The 14588-nt window shown below is 43.4% G+C and overlaps 1 protein-coding gene across 1 annotated transcript in view; it reads left to right on the forward strand.

The window, feature by feature from the left end:
• The window catches only part of T265_07620 (hypothetical protein), a gene marked incomplete at both ends in the record, with an annotated part of 112011 nt that overhangs the window by 46457 nt on the left and 50966 nt on the right, over positions 1-14588 (forward strand). The window contains 3 exons of the mRNA XM_009173188.1: positions 8056-8224; positions 10976-11066; positions 13642-13802. Of these exons, the coding sequence (XP_009171452.1) occupies positions 8056-8224; positions 10976-11066; positions 13642-13802 (421 nt within the window). The remainder of the gene's footprint in view (positions 1-8055; positions 8225-10975; positions 11067-13641; positions 13803-14588) is intronic.

A 14588-nucleotide genomic window follows, 5' to 3' on the forward strand; every position in this document is an offset into this window, starting at 1 on the left:
TCGTTTATCAGGTTCCATACAAGGGATCGAAACTGTTCGACAGTCAAACGCACCTGAATTGATCGTTGTCGGTCAACTGAATCTAACTCTTTGTGTACAGCTGCACCTGTCTTGGTCAACCCGATTGATCTGGCTAATGATCGGTCAACGAAGAACAAGCGCCAACTGACTATTGTTCACTCTTTGATCTGTCTGGTTACCAATTTGTTTCTGTGTGTGAAAACCCCTTCAGATGAGCTGAAAGCATATTCTCGCTGAAATCCGTATTCTCAATCCTGAACCCTTACTGCCGCCAGATTCCTCAGATGTCACGTTGTCCAACACAATTACACCACATCACTACGAAATTTGAGTATAAGGGCGTTTGCGTACCGTTTATTGTTAATACTGTGTGCTGTTTATTCCTGGATGCTGGTGAGCCGCGTTTGATGTATAACGAAAGAAGAATACATATATATCATGCTTTCATTGGAAGGTCAAAGTTTATTGCCAAAGTGTGCTGCAGTCGGGCTGACAGCCAATATTGAAACTACGGTCGACAGGATCGTTGGATCCTCACTGCCTAAACAGATGTTTCCCCCTCCGGTTGGCTGCGTGCCGTCGAATCCTAGCTGCTCGTGCAGCTCACCGAAAGTTATCGATAGTTCAGCTGGCGAACGGGGATTGGCTTCGTCAAGTGTGGCTCCTTGTTAATTGAGCCTATTATCATTTATTTTTGAAGAGCATGGTCACAAACATAAAAAGTGAGTGCAAGCGATGAATGCGAAAGAGTAACAGGAGAATATGGGAGAAAAGAGAGAAACGTCTCATTCGAGATCATGCCAAGGGCAGTGCCAGTCTGATGAGATGAATCCCAAAGTATGTAAAGATTTTGGTATGGGAACACGCGTCTAAAGACCAACAACCAAAGAATGCTCTGCTCTTCAAGGCGCAGTGTGCGCTAGCACAGTCAAGACTCGCACATCAGGCACAAAGTGACCGTCATACTGGGTCTGGTGTGAGATTAAATGGCAAAAATTTACCTTCAACGCCATGTGCCACGCATAAAAGTGTCATAAGTACGCAGGGAGCCCACAATGGCAAGCAAACACAAGTCACTGACTGCGACCTTAGGAAGTCCCAGTCCAATAACAGCCTTAGCGGATTGAGGAAAGCAGATCCCTCGATAAGAGATGATCATCGGTTGGTGAACCAAAAAGTCGATATCACAACCGATGGTATGTAGGGCTGAGATTATGGCGAGGGAATGTTCATCAGCCCCATACTTCTGCTTCTTCTCATTCCACACTATCACTCCACGCTTATCCGAGACTATGCTGACGTCTATTACAGTTGCACGGCGATCTCGAACAGCGATTAGGTCAGGTTTGATGAACGACGTAGAAGTAGGGGCTCTCAACTCCTCGAAGACGGTGTACCCCAGTCGACGGAGACGTTTTGCAAGTTCCCTTCAGCTCAGCTGGTTCATCAGTATCACAGCCCTTGCACAAGCCGGTATGTAGTGCAGTTGTGATCATTTGACTCAATTCCATCGATGCTCTACCGGGCGACAGTAAACATTGAGTTCATGCTTGTCCTATCCATCCACGCGAGGACGCCGCAGAATCGATGGCTCCCTGTGCAATTGTGTGTGCATTACGCGGGTGCGTGTTCGTGCAAAACCATAAGGGAATTTAATGTGCGAATTGAATCAGTGGAAAACTCTGCTCCCATCCTGGGTTTTGTAGAGGACGTCCATAAATGGCGCTCGAGGTGCGAGTATTCCTTGATATGGGACAATCATGCCAAATCTATCAAACACACGGTGGAAAGCCTAAATATAGTTGTAGAAGACTATCGATAAAAGAGACATCTGTGTCTTTCTGTTACTTGTTCTGTACAGAGAAGTTCTCAAAGCAATTGACCCCACCCCCACGAGTGATAACCATTACGGAGTAAACGGGATTTTGTTGGTCCGAACTTTGCTCATTTTCCAGAAGGAGTCCCAAAAGATTGTTCCCTTTGCTCGACAGTTTTAACAAACATTCTACAAAATCTTCCCTTTTCCTGGCTGAGTCGTGATTTGAACATGGTTAGCTTTGAGAAGCATGGTTTCGATGGCAATGTTCTTTTGTGTTTGATCTTATGTCGGCTACTCTGAGTCAAATACAACCAGTGGTGCCTTATATTGGGCCACAGGCGCCTTGTTTCTATCTTGGTTTGTTTTTGCTGTACCTGACGGGTTAGCTGCTGTTTTTAGGCTTTCTGATTGCATGCACCAACTTAACTGTTTTTAACACCCTTTTGTCATTAGGTTTTTTCACTTCAACCAGTCACAAGGAGCGTTTTTTATCCATTGATTTAAATAGTAGCTTGCTTTTGTGGTACGCAACTTCCAATTCTGTGTAGTTATCACATCTCGTAGCATCTGTTATCCTAAATGATGGAGGAACAATGAAAAAGTCAATGCACATAGTTTAATGTGGGTGATAATCTGGTTTTGTGTTAACTGACAGTATGGTGATCAATCCGAGTACGTGTGGTCACTTTCCCCGATTAAACTCACCGAAAGACACTACCCTGGAGTGGTAGGATCAAACGTTCTCACTGTGATCTCCTAAGGTCAGTAGACTCATAAATGCCATTTAGGATTACACGTGAGATAGATGGCCAGAGGTAACTCGGTTTGAAACCGACTATGGTAAGAACTGATTTAGCAGACATCACGTGATCCTCGTTGGCCGATCGTCCATTTCAGCCGTGAGGTCGATCGCTGTTGAGCATTCTTCTATTGGACACAGAAATACCACTATTGATTTTATTCCGGCCAATATACGGTTGGTAGCCCGGCTAGACTCACTCACCCTGATAATTAATCTGATCATGCAACACCTGCTAATTTTCGTGGGTTCACGCGGTAGTCAGAGGCCTGCCCTTTGATACGTCAGTTGCTGGTATTTTTAGGTGCCAAATAAATATCATCAACTCCAACTTTTTATTGCTACTTTGACTTTAAAAAAAGCAATAGTGATTGGATACTTTCCTGTCCTCGATTTGGACACAAATTTTGGCCTACTTGTCTCGCTTAAGCCAAACACGAGACCGAGCATTAAGGATCACCCCGCGCAACGGTTTTCGTCAAGCTTGTATGTATGATAACTTGAGTGCCACAGCAGTGCAGCAAGAGATACTCTGTTGCTGTTTGATTTGCACATCAGTTAACACAACAGAAGTTCCTTTCGGATACTTGTCACAATTCGTTTTGAATGACATGATCACGTGTTACTCATCGATGTTCCATTTGCTTGTCCGTGTATGTGTAGTACTCCATTTATTATGAAGATGGGAAAACCAGATAGGTTGAATGTATCAGTTGGAGGAACTGCTACGACTGACGGGCCAAGGTACAATTTCGTATTCATGGGGGTCCTTAGATAGACTGACTCTTGTACTAAAGCTACTGAAACACTGAAAACCACAATAGACTGAGCCAGGCTGGTAATGTCAGGCTTAAAGTCACAAGACATGCTTTCGTATTGTGACTAATCTAGGAGTAGGGTGCTGTGCGTCCCCACTCTTGTTTATCAACGTTTAATGGCACAGTATCAGTGTCGAACTTTTCCAGCAAGGGTTATCTGTCCTTTTATTCTTTATCGCTGACTTCTTTACCTTTTGTCAACAAAGCAAGTCCCTAGAGTGATTGAGAGTAGCCTGAAACTTTGACTACTTTGTCCACGTTGTCGGGCCATACATCACAAACTTGTGAGTGCCGCTAAACATAATCCAGTGAACAAAATGTTCGCTCGATCCCCAGTTCGAGCCGTCCCACTTCAGGGTTGACGTCCAGATCAGTGGTAGTCCGCGTATGAAATCAAACCCACTATCCACAATTACACTTTCAGTAGAAAGTGCAAAAGCTGGCAATTTAGAGCGAATAGCTGCGGTATGGTTCATCTGATAGCGTATCGGGATGCAGTGGCTGTTGTCAGGTTTAGAAAGAAGAAATAGAATACTTCGGACAACGAAACTACCTCCCAATATTGATTGTTGTTAAATTATCTGAGGCATTCAGAGCAGCACGGAGATAAGAGGTGTGTCCAATAGGCAAATGACTGGCTATAAAACTTGGTCAAAGTAAGCATTGTTAATGATGACCATGTAGTATTTTGCTGTGCAGCATTGCTCAAACCAAAGGACATCCTTGTGAATTCGGACAAACCAAGCGAAATGGTCACAACAGTTTTGTGTGTGTCACTCTCAACCACAAAGATGTGATAGTAGGCTTGAATAGGGTCCCTTCTCGATAATAGCATGATAGATGCTAGACCGACGGAAACAATGGTGAATGGATGGAATTACGCACCGATATTGTATGAGGACCGCTACAGAGCCTCCTTTCACACCATGTGAAGCAGAAACGTCCAGTTGCTCGAAGAGAGACGCGCGATAGCAAGTGAAGCATATGGCCCAATCCTTGTTTAACTACGTTTAACTCCTCTGGGCGGGGTCTGAATGGGTTAGCAAATACAGATTGACAGTGTGCGAAGATATCTCGGGGGCTCTGCATCGTGCCGATATAGCGAATTCAATGGGTTCCGGCCCTAAGAGACGAATATCATTAACTTTTCGCCGAAATGAGCGATATGTGTACTACTGGCTGCTTACGGAGAATGGGATGAGGGACGCGTTGGGTGTTTGGACGAACGTTACCACGGACAAATGAGGTCAGACAGGCTGTCTTTACCGTTCGGTGTGACACTTTACAGTGGAAAGATGACGAATATGCGGCCTTGGGAACAAAACGTTTTCTGATTTAAGTGCAAGCTGCTCCGGAAGCGTAAGCATTCGTGACTCCTGGCTACCTCAGGCTCTCTAAGCCTAGTAAATCGGTTTCTTAGTTGAATCACATGCACGAGAGTGTCAGCTTCATTTGCTCTATACTGGTCGGATTCGATAAGATAATTCTCATATATTTTGACAGGGTGGTACGCTAACTAATGCTAAATACTGTGACGTGTTTCCGCTGATGGAAAACACCACTTCAGCCTGGACTCAAGGATTGCGGAAAGTGGACTCTGGCAAGCAAGGAGTGATGAAAACAAGAGGATGACGTTTCTTTCTCAAGAGATTTTTGACCGGGTTCACCGACTATGGAGCAACTCATTCACGAACAGCGTCTAAAAGCAATCTTTCCAGTGTACTTCGATAAAATGACTCGGTAGTAAACTCACAGAATGACCATAAATATTCTTATGTTCTGGTCATTCGAAGTCAAATACTATATATTCTGAGCACGTGTTTGAGTGAACACATTTCAGATCGTAATTTCCGTTCGATCGCAGTACTGTGTAAGATCATCCCGGATGACGAAAATCCTGGGGCTGAAAAGATCTTAAGACACGTACTTGTGTTTTAAAATGCTCTCGAATGGACTCATCAGGTGTGAGCATTACATAGAGACATCAAACCAGCATGGCATGCATGCATTCAGAAAGTTCCTGTACATGTGCGGTTGATTAAAAGACAGGAAACGAACCAGAACTAATGAGATGATGAAGCGTGCACAAATGCACTTCAAAATGAAAACGACTGTACCATAAATCCCGCCTGATTCTCCCGGATTCTCATCGTGCACGTCACTAGTAAAGGTACCGTGACGTGTGTGTAGTTTCTATACATCTATTGTTGGCACATTCACTTTGAGTATACTTTTTAATGAGGACATGATGGCTAATTGGTCTGGTATGCATGTTTTCCCATAAGTTCAGACAACTTAACCGGAGCAGAACGCTCAGATTTGCCGGCGTCTTTCACTCATATGGCCTATCAGCCAGACAGAAGAGCATATTAGCGCGTTCACAAACAGTGGAATCTAAGCTAGTGGACCATGGTTCTCTTTGAGCGGCTCAGGAGAGCCAAATTAGCTGTTTTTGGAAGCATTGCATCGATCAGCCCAAACGCTGCCTCTTTTGGTGTATTAGAACTTTGATGTTATCTTTGTATAATCCACTGATTGTCATTTTGTTGAGTCTGACCTGTGCGCATTAGCTGAGGGAGCTTTTCTGCATTTTTGACTGCATAAAACCCTTTCATTTTGTAAAGTTTCTTACTTCACCAAATCTCTCTCCCTACGTGGCTTTGTCCAACTGGTTCATGCACTGAAGCAGTAGGTTCTCAGAGTCTTTTATAGGTGAGCAACAGGCGTCCAGTAATTCTTGTTTTTGCCTTGTAAAACAGCACATGCACAGTTTCCAACTTCAAGTGTAGCTGTGGCTATCTTTTCTCACTTGCAATCCTTTTCATCTCGATGACCACCTGTAGGTCATAAGGTATGAGCTGTACGTTTCTTCAACATATGGCACACTTGCGTTTCTACCGTCAACTGAGGAACTCGCTTCGCGGGTTCACCAAAGAAATTCCCGGAACTTGTACACTAAAAAAGCCTGTTTGTACGGTTTAGGGTGGCCAGAAATCAAGAACGGAGCTTTACCTTCGTTTGATGTTATCAGTTGTAATCAGTTTGGTCCGTTGCATGCTCAGCTCTAGGGGGGATTTCAGGTGGCGCAACAGTGATAAAGCATGGGCAAAAACCTCTGGAGCTTCAAAAATGCGGGCCTTCCTCACCGATTGAGTGAGAACGACCGCAACCAATCGACCACAGTCCAACCCACGCTGTTGACTTGGGAAAGCTGCAAAAAACTGTCTACATGTCCCAGAGAGACGCTGCAAAACCCTCGGTATTATCAGATCCTCCCTCCAAAATTGTCACTGCGAGGGTTGTCTGAAAATCTTATGGAAACCAATCACTAGATCGTCAGTCTTTGGTCGAAAGCCTGTAGCCTTGATGATCCCGGACCAAATTTACTAGTCTGTTTTCGATGTTAACCTTCTGTAATTAGGATATTTTGAGAGTCTGTGCTCATCAATCCAACTGTATATGAATCAAATGCTAAATGTGTGTAAATGAGGTATCGCGGGAAGCCCAGGTGAGTGACGCGCGAAATCACAAGCCAAGAAGTAAGAAATCCTGGGATATATCAATAAAACGCGGTATCACACGTACAGAATGCGTAAATGAAAAGGATACAAACCTCTACTTATGGAGATTTCACTCTAATTGTTGCACAATTTGGTGCAAGTCCAAAGAACGCCCGGTGAGAACAATAAGTCAACGTGAATGACTGAAAAACGTGCGCGCACAGCACGTGGTAACGCAAGCGGTCAAAAAGCGCGCGGAAAAAGTTCGTCAGAATTGGTTGGATACGTCAAGGGTAAACAATTTATGATGGATTGTGGGTGAATATCGAATACATGAGATTGACGCAGGGAACAGTGGGTTAAAGCAAGGGAAGAGTTTGATCAAGTATGTTGTAGTCAGGATCAACCGCAGTTAGTCGTATCAGTCCCTACTCACCATGAACTCTTTCGCTTGTATGCTGCAACGCATGCAATGGAATTTAGTAAGCAAGGATCAAACACTTGTGAATGAAAATACTTGGAATATTTCGAACTCCGGCCGTACGTTTTCGGATATATCTGTATTGTGGTCCAGAGTGGCTGTATGGTCTTCTTCCTGACATCGGCTTGCATGTTGTTATATAATGAATAGATATTTATGGTAGAAATCTGTAGGTGAGATGGAAAGTGAACTTGCAGTTTCAGCATGCTTCCTTGGTATACTCAGGTTGTTTCCAGTATGTCGAGCGAACCTGCCACTTTCAACGATTAGTGCAGGAGGGGCATCTAATATAGCCCATCGGTCTTAGAAATGAATTTCTCGCTCATATGAAAACCAGAATTTAGTTGCGTCGGCCCGGTTACGTCAGCGTTATTCTTTGCGTTGATGGGCGGCTCTCGTGTGTTCAAAACGTAACAGTTGAAGTGTTTCTCTAGAGCAGAAATAACGACAAATTTTGTGCTTATGCTAATAGCAGCTTTGTCGATAGAAGTCCATCACTGAATTGACAATTTTGTTTCCCACATCTCGACCCAGCATTAATCAAGCCGATCACTACATCACCTATCTTGATTTGCACATCTACCTGTCATCAGTGTGTCCTTACCACCCACATCTAGGGTTCATATGAAGTAACCGAAGAAGATTTGAAACATCCGGAACAAATGAATCCTCGTCAGATCCTTTACTGGTACTGGGCTCGATGGGGATGCTGGTACCGATACCAGCCTGTTAACCACATCCGCCAGTATTACGGAGAGAAGATTGGCTTCTATTTTGCTTGGTTAGGTGAGTTAACTCTTGAAAAACGGGCTCAAAAATGTGTCGTAACAATTTGGAGGGCTGTGTTGATGTAAATCTACTTCAGAATTTCAAATTTATCAAAACAACCCTTTGCTTTTCACAAAGTGCCAAAACTGGTCTTTCAGGGTTGTGCTGAACGGACCTTTCTATTTGGTAGGTAGTAAAAATTGCACTATCAACAGGAAAAGTCATTTTGTTTCCAAATTTATCCTCTGTGTTGCGTATTTTCATTTGTCGTGAGCATTTTAACAAACAATAAAAACAATAAGTCGGCGAATCTTTGGAGAGAGAAACTCGGTCAACTACCAGATCATGTTTTTGATAAATCGACCGTTATTCTCATTATATGATCTAAATTTTAAGTCTGATTCTCTGCTTCCTCAAATTGTCCAACTATTGTAAATATCACAACTTGTTCAAATTGCGTCAGCGCAGAACGGGAATACCGACCTGTGTTTTTGGCAAAATGATTGAGAACTTCACGAATTTGGACCGATCGGTCTTAAGCGCGTCATACATTTCAGTCACTTCTCATGTCAACACTGATTCGTTTTGTGGTGACTTCTCTTCACGCCTTTGCTTCCAGTTGACTGCACCGAAGGAAATTCACTGAATGGCATTCGCGATAAAATCCACGAGTACCATAAAGACCAGTAAATAAAACAGGTTCCTCTATGTTTAGCTAGAAGCCACTTTATGTGCGAGTTTCAAAATGGGGCCGTCAAAAGAAAGGTTTCATGCATCCAACAATAAGAAATTTTCGTGGCGTGCTTTTTTTCGAAACGTGTACTTTATGGAAGTTGAATTGCTAATCCCTGCCAATATTTATGGAAATAAGTTGTTTTGTGCCTTGCAACCACTGATTGGACGTGGAGGCACAAAGGTACGTTTTGATTTTGATTGAAACTTCAGGAAAATTCCGACAACCCGCGTAACGGTGGATACTACTGATGAGACATGCGAGTAGTATATGGTTTCCCCGTTAATCCGCTTCACGTCTCTGGAAAAATGATATCTATCACGGAATTTGCGGGTTTGCTTTATAGCATTTGCTTGCATTTGAGAAACAGTCGATGAATATCCAGGAAAGTTCAGGAAGACGCGTTCAAAGAGATGTATATTCACTTTTGTAAGCAGATGCATATGAGAGTTCTGGTCCCCTGTCCAATAGTCTATAACTGCTCAGTTGGTGTTTCACTAATATACAACTCCGCAGTGAAAGCCTTCCCCCTTTCGCCCGTACCACAACCCAAACAGTTACGATGAAAAATTGTCCGAGTTCGAAATACCTTGATGGAAACGTAGCCTGGTCACGCGTGACCTCCTACCGTTGCATTCTTACCAAATAACACGAGCAAGCTCAGTCGGTATCTGCTCGTTTGCGCGCATATGCGGATGTTTGCCTCACGCATGCTTTCGGCACAGAATAACTTAATTACAACCACAGCCATCAATTGGAAGTCTGAAGCAACGCTGTTAATCGATAATACTAAGTCCTTGAGTAACCTTTGGGTCTCTCTAGGGCGGCGAGCACAGGCTCAAACCGACTAACAAATATTGTCTCAAGGAACTTCAGTGACTGTGACCATTTGCCTTGTGCTAAGGCCTTGAGTTACATGTCCTGCGTCGATTTAGTGCTCTGTGGTCGCCGATTCGACCCTGGGTCCAATCAGAGTTGCGGCAGAGTCAACTGACAGTGTACGGCGTCGCTGGAGTGCGAGCCATTTTGCTCGCATATGCACCATTTCATCACTTCTCTTGATATAGATTTGACACCGCAACTGCGAATATACTAAACACTGCCGTACAGTGTTTCTAGGCTTTTCAGCATAAACTTGCTTCACTTACAGGACGAGATCTCAATTGATGATCTCCAAATCTCCTCATACAACCGACAATCCTTATGTAGCTAAAAAGGTAGATGTATGCTTTTGGTGGATGGACCGAATTACAGTTTCAGCTGTTCGGTTTCCACCGCGAGCTTATCCTTAATGCATGTCTATCCCGTTCTGCGAAATAACATTTGAGAATCCATGCTCTATTGGAGAGAAGCCTTGTGAAATTCCAGTACATTTCCATTACGCAGCAAGATATGGTATCGGTCCCATTTCTGATGATCAAAACGTCCCAAAGTGAAAGTCCTTTGCCTTTTTTAAACTCACACGAGTGAACTGGGTTAAATAAGAAGACGACAGGCGTTAAGCATATCTCATTTTTTGCGATAACTTTTATCAAAATGTCCCCCATCTAAAAGTACTTGTTGTATACCAGCTCCCGCTGACGGCACAAGTTATTCCATTGAAGTGAACGAAACTTGCTGAGCTGAAATGGGATCCTGAAGAATGGGAAGGTGAAGCATGACAATAGCTGAGTGAGATTCCACATAGTCGCCTAGAAATTCCACGGTTTCAGTCAGGAGGCTTTTGGTTAGAAGTGACGTCACACCGACTGTACACGTGATTTTATGAGGGATATCCATGTGTTCTGGACGGAAACGGATTCAAACGGCTTACATACTCATTCGAAACTTATTCATACCACAATGCATGTTTTCCCGCCGTCTTTGTCAGACATCTCAAAAGATCATTTTTTAACAGTTTTTTTGGCCCAAGTCGTTCACCCACCTGCCTTTATCCAAGGATTTATCTAGCCATGAACAAACAGCCGAAGGCCTTGTACTTCCAGGTGAACTGAGTTCCGTTCTTAGCACTGTTCCGTTTGTTTCTTGTTTTTCAGGTCTTTACACGGCTTGGCTTTTACCAGCTGCAATTGTCGGAATAATGGTGTTTCTGTACGGCTTGTTCACGATGAATAACTACACTCCATCGTGAGTCTTTGGTTATTTAACTGAGTATACTTGACGTCAGTTCTCACGTTTGTATGATATGTTCTGTGAATGTGCCTCCCATTTTCTTGTTAGGTTTGCAAAGCTTGATTGAATGACGCCAACAGACCAAACTTAGGTTCTGACACTGCAGAGCTCAATCAACGAGCTTCTACAGCTCTATAGACTAGCCGCGAAGCCTCTGTAAACCCTGTTATTCCGAAACATATCGTCACAGCGATTTCGCTAAACATCAGTAGCTAACAGATTTCAGCAGATTTCCCTTTTGTGATGCTCTTCAACTTGTCCCAGGGTGCTGCTACTAGGCCGAGATTCAATATGTGGAAGTAGTTTCCGTCAAACAGTATTACATATAAGATCTGTGTAAACTGGTGTTGCAGAGGCTACTTGAACCCGGTATTCAGAGGAAAACACGTGATCGAGCGGCTATCTACTACTGTTAAGAAAATCTGTTGTCCGGTTAAAAGTGATTTATTGAAGCCCTCAATAGCTTTACCAATCAGTGAAACCAGTGATGATAAACGTTAGTGTTTGACTCTAGAGACCAACATACCTAATACGGTAACACAAGTTTCTCGCTATGTGCGACGCACCTGAACGGAAACTTCCCTATTCTTTTGATTATCCTCGAATATAAGTAGTACTCGGGGGAAAACGACAGACAGTTTTGACTCACTCATTCACCACCCATCCCCGACGGAGCATCCGTGGTCCACTCACTGACTTACACTAAACCCCCCATTTACTTGACGAATGCTGCAAATCGACTATTCAGTTGGTCATTGAATGAACCTTCCGTTTATGCTGTCCTTTGACTGAATTTGCAGCACAAAGGCAATCTCAGACTTCGAAAGGGCTGATATTCAAGAAGTACTGTACCTTGTGAATGTCACGATAGATTCGACCGTCGCAAATAAGTCATTCATCGGAACTTCGTTAATGTCTCTCTTCAACCTTATCCAAATGAACGAAAAATACAATGAATGTGCGAATTGGTATTCAGCTGAGAAATCCACTTTCTTGACGAATCGTAAACATTGTATAGTCAGAGATGAGTCATTATTAGTCGTAATAGTAAACAACAGTTTCACAGCATCACCACGAAAAACCCTTTTTTGGTAACGTTTCCTTAGTTTTCTGCTGCTGATTCACTAAGATAGGGTGAGAACTCATAAGAAGAAAAATTCCGAAACTAACTTGTTGACGGAGTTTTTCTTGCCCGTAGGGGCCCGAAAAACGACCCAGAACCTGTTCTGATTACCTATCAAGAGCTCCCAGGCGGGAAATCTGCTGAACGCTTTTCTTCTAGTTGTGGGTGATAGTCGGGTTCGTGAACTTGGAAACCACAACACTCAAACGTAATGAGCCCGACGCCGATTTTGGCTGGCAGTTATACCACTATAACCTGTGCGGGTGATCTGTCCTAATGACGGTATTGATCATGTGTTACTCGAAAAGCCCGAAGTTGGTCTATTTTCTTGGTCTACGGACATATAGAAACCTTCGAATTAAAGTTTGTGTAGCCGTGGACGTCACCAAGAGAACGAGTCAGCTGACTTCAGCGTTGAATCCGGTTCGGACCTATTTGTGGTCGGTGACTGTTCACTTTCTGGGCTTCAAAAACCTACTTTCTTTGACATCCTAGCCTCATGTACTTCAGTGCATCGGCGATATTAGTCATGAGCGAGTGCGACAACGCGTTCGCAAGCGATGGAATCAGCTGCGCGCTCGAAGTGTGACTCGAGCATGGCTCCAATCCTGCGACTATCTAACAAGGTTTTCGCAGCCTTTCCGAGTCTTCCGATGAAATCACCTCACCATTTACTTTATCCAGTGGAGATGTTGCGATATTCATCTAAGTCGAGAGCAACGTGAGAGACAGTCGAATTCGAGGATGAAATCTCTAATGCACTCATCCTTTTCAAACCAGTGGATTTATTTCCATTTTGAGAGTTGAACTGAGCAAAGACAAGTCCTCTGGTAATCCACAATTGCATTTGATAGCCTGTCTGGTCTTTTCTAGACTCAACATTTGTTCTACGGCTTGGCTAGCGAAAGTTGCAGTTTTCCTTTTATCCAAACATCCAAAAAAAGTCAGACGAATTTTGGTCATATCCGAAAGGTTGTCAACAAATAGCCTTAAAACACAACTTCACGATTGTACTGAGAGGTGAGTTATTCAAAATGGGGCCAGTGGCTAACTTGAAAAAATGCCCTGTCAAGCTCGAACATTGTCTTTATTTAATTTTGATTTCATTTAGTAGACAAGTTCGCTCCGGTTTTTCAGTTTCTAAATTTGTTTGCACGGAATACGACGTTCTTTATGGTTCTTTGGAGACTTTTTCGGAACGTCGTGGGTTCGAATAAAGGCAGTCAGTGTAATACAATAATCGATCACCTACGAAAAGAGAGAACAACTGAATTCTAGGACACTGGTCGGTCCCTAACATATATGTTCCGAAACTAGGTGAAAAGATTTGGGTCACTTGGTTTGACCAACATTCCCGAGCGGGTTATTAGATTAACATGCACGTCCCACTTTGTTGTTGTCTTGCAGAAACGAAGCATGCGACAGTGACAATGTAATGTGTCCGATATGTGACGAAGAGCAAGGATGTCGTTATTGGCATCTCAAAGATATGTGCTTTTATTTACGAGTCTCGTACCTATTCGATCACCCAGGGACGGTATTTTATGCCATATTTATGGTTATTTGGGGTGAGTTCCCAAACGCTACCTTTCCTCGGTTTCTCTACTGATAAAATTTTGCATTGTATTATGCTTGTGCATCGTTTGTAAGTCAGTAACGCCACTTTCCAGTGGCCACATTATTATTGTCCATTAGCTGTTTACATGTGAATGGGCGAGTGACTCAATGATCAGAATAAATTTTCCAATCCGGAACTGAATAGTGCTCACTTTTATCAATATGCTCACCAACATTATTTGCGTCATTGAAGTACACCTCAGACGATCTAGTATTCATGGAGCTGACGTATCGGTCCCGATTACTTTGCACCGGTTCCACGTCATCATTCTTTGGAGACTCCTCGGTAGTGGGTATATTGTTTGAACATCAACACTTTTTCATTGAGCGTGAAAACCATGTTTAGTGCCATTATTCTGTCAGGACAGACCTTGGCGAAATCTACAACCTGGGGGTGGGGGTTCATATGAGGAGGCAACTGGTTGCTCACACGATCTCCTCAAGCTACCAACAATCTATAAGTAGCTCAAAGGAAGAATAGTTTCACTGGACGGATGAGGCTTTTGTGAGAACTAGAAGGGCCAGTGAGCAAGTGGTTGACGAATGAGTGATGCTACGTCCTGCTTAACTATGAACCAATCACACCTCTGATCAGCCACTCGTAGCCGAACTTTCAAGTGTCCAAACTACTAACCGGGAGGTAGCGGGTTCGAAACGACCTGGAATTTTCCGAGATGCGCATTGTTCATTCCCAATGAGGATGGACACTACTTTCTGGCTTTTCAGAATAGGCTGCC

This window comes from Opisthorchis viverrini (assembly GCF_000715545.1).
Source record: "Opisthorchis viverrini unplaced genomic scaffold opera_v5_178, whole genome shotgun sequence".
Lineage (NCBI taxonomy): Eukaryota > Metazoa > Platyhelminthes > Trematoda > Opisthorchiida > Opisthorchiidae > Opisthorchis > Opisthorchis viverrini.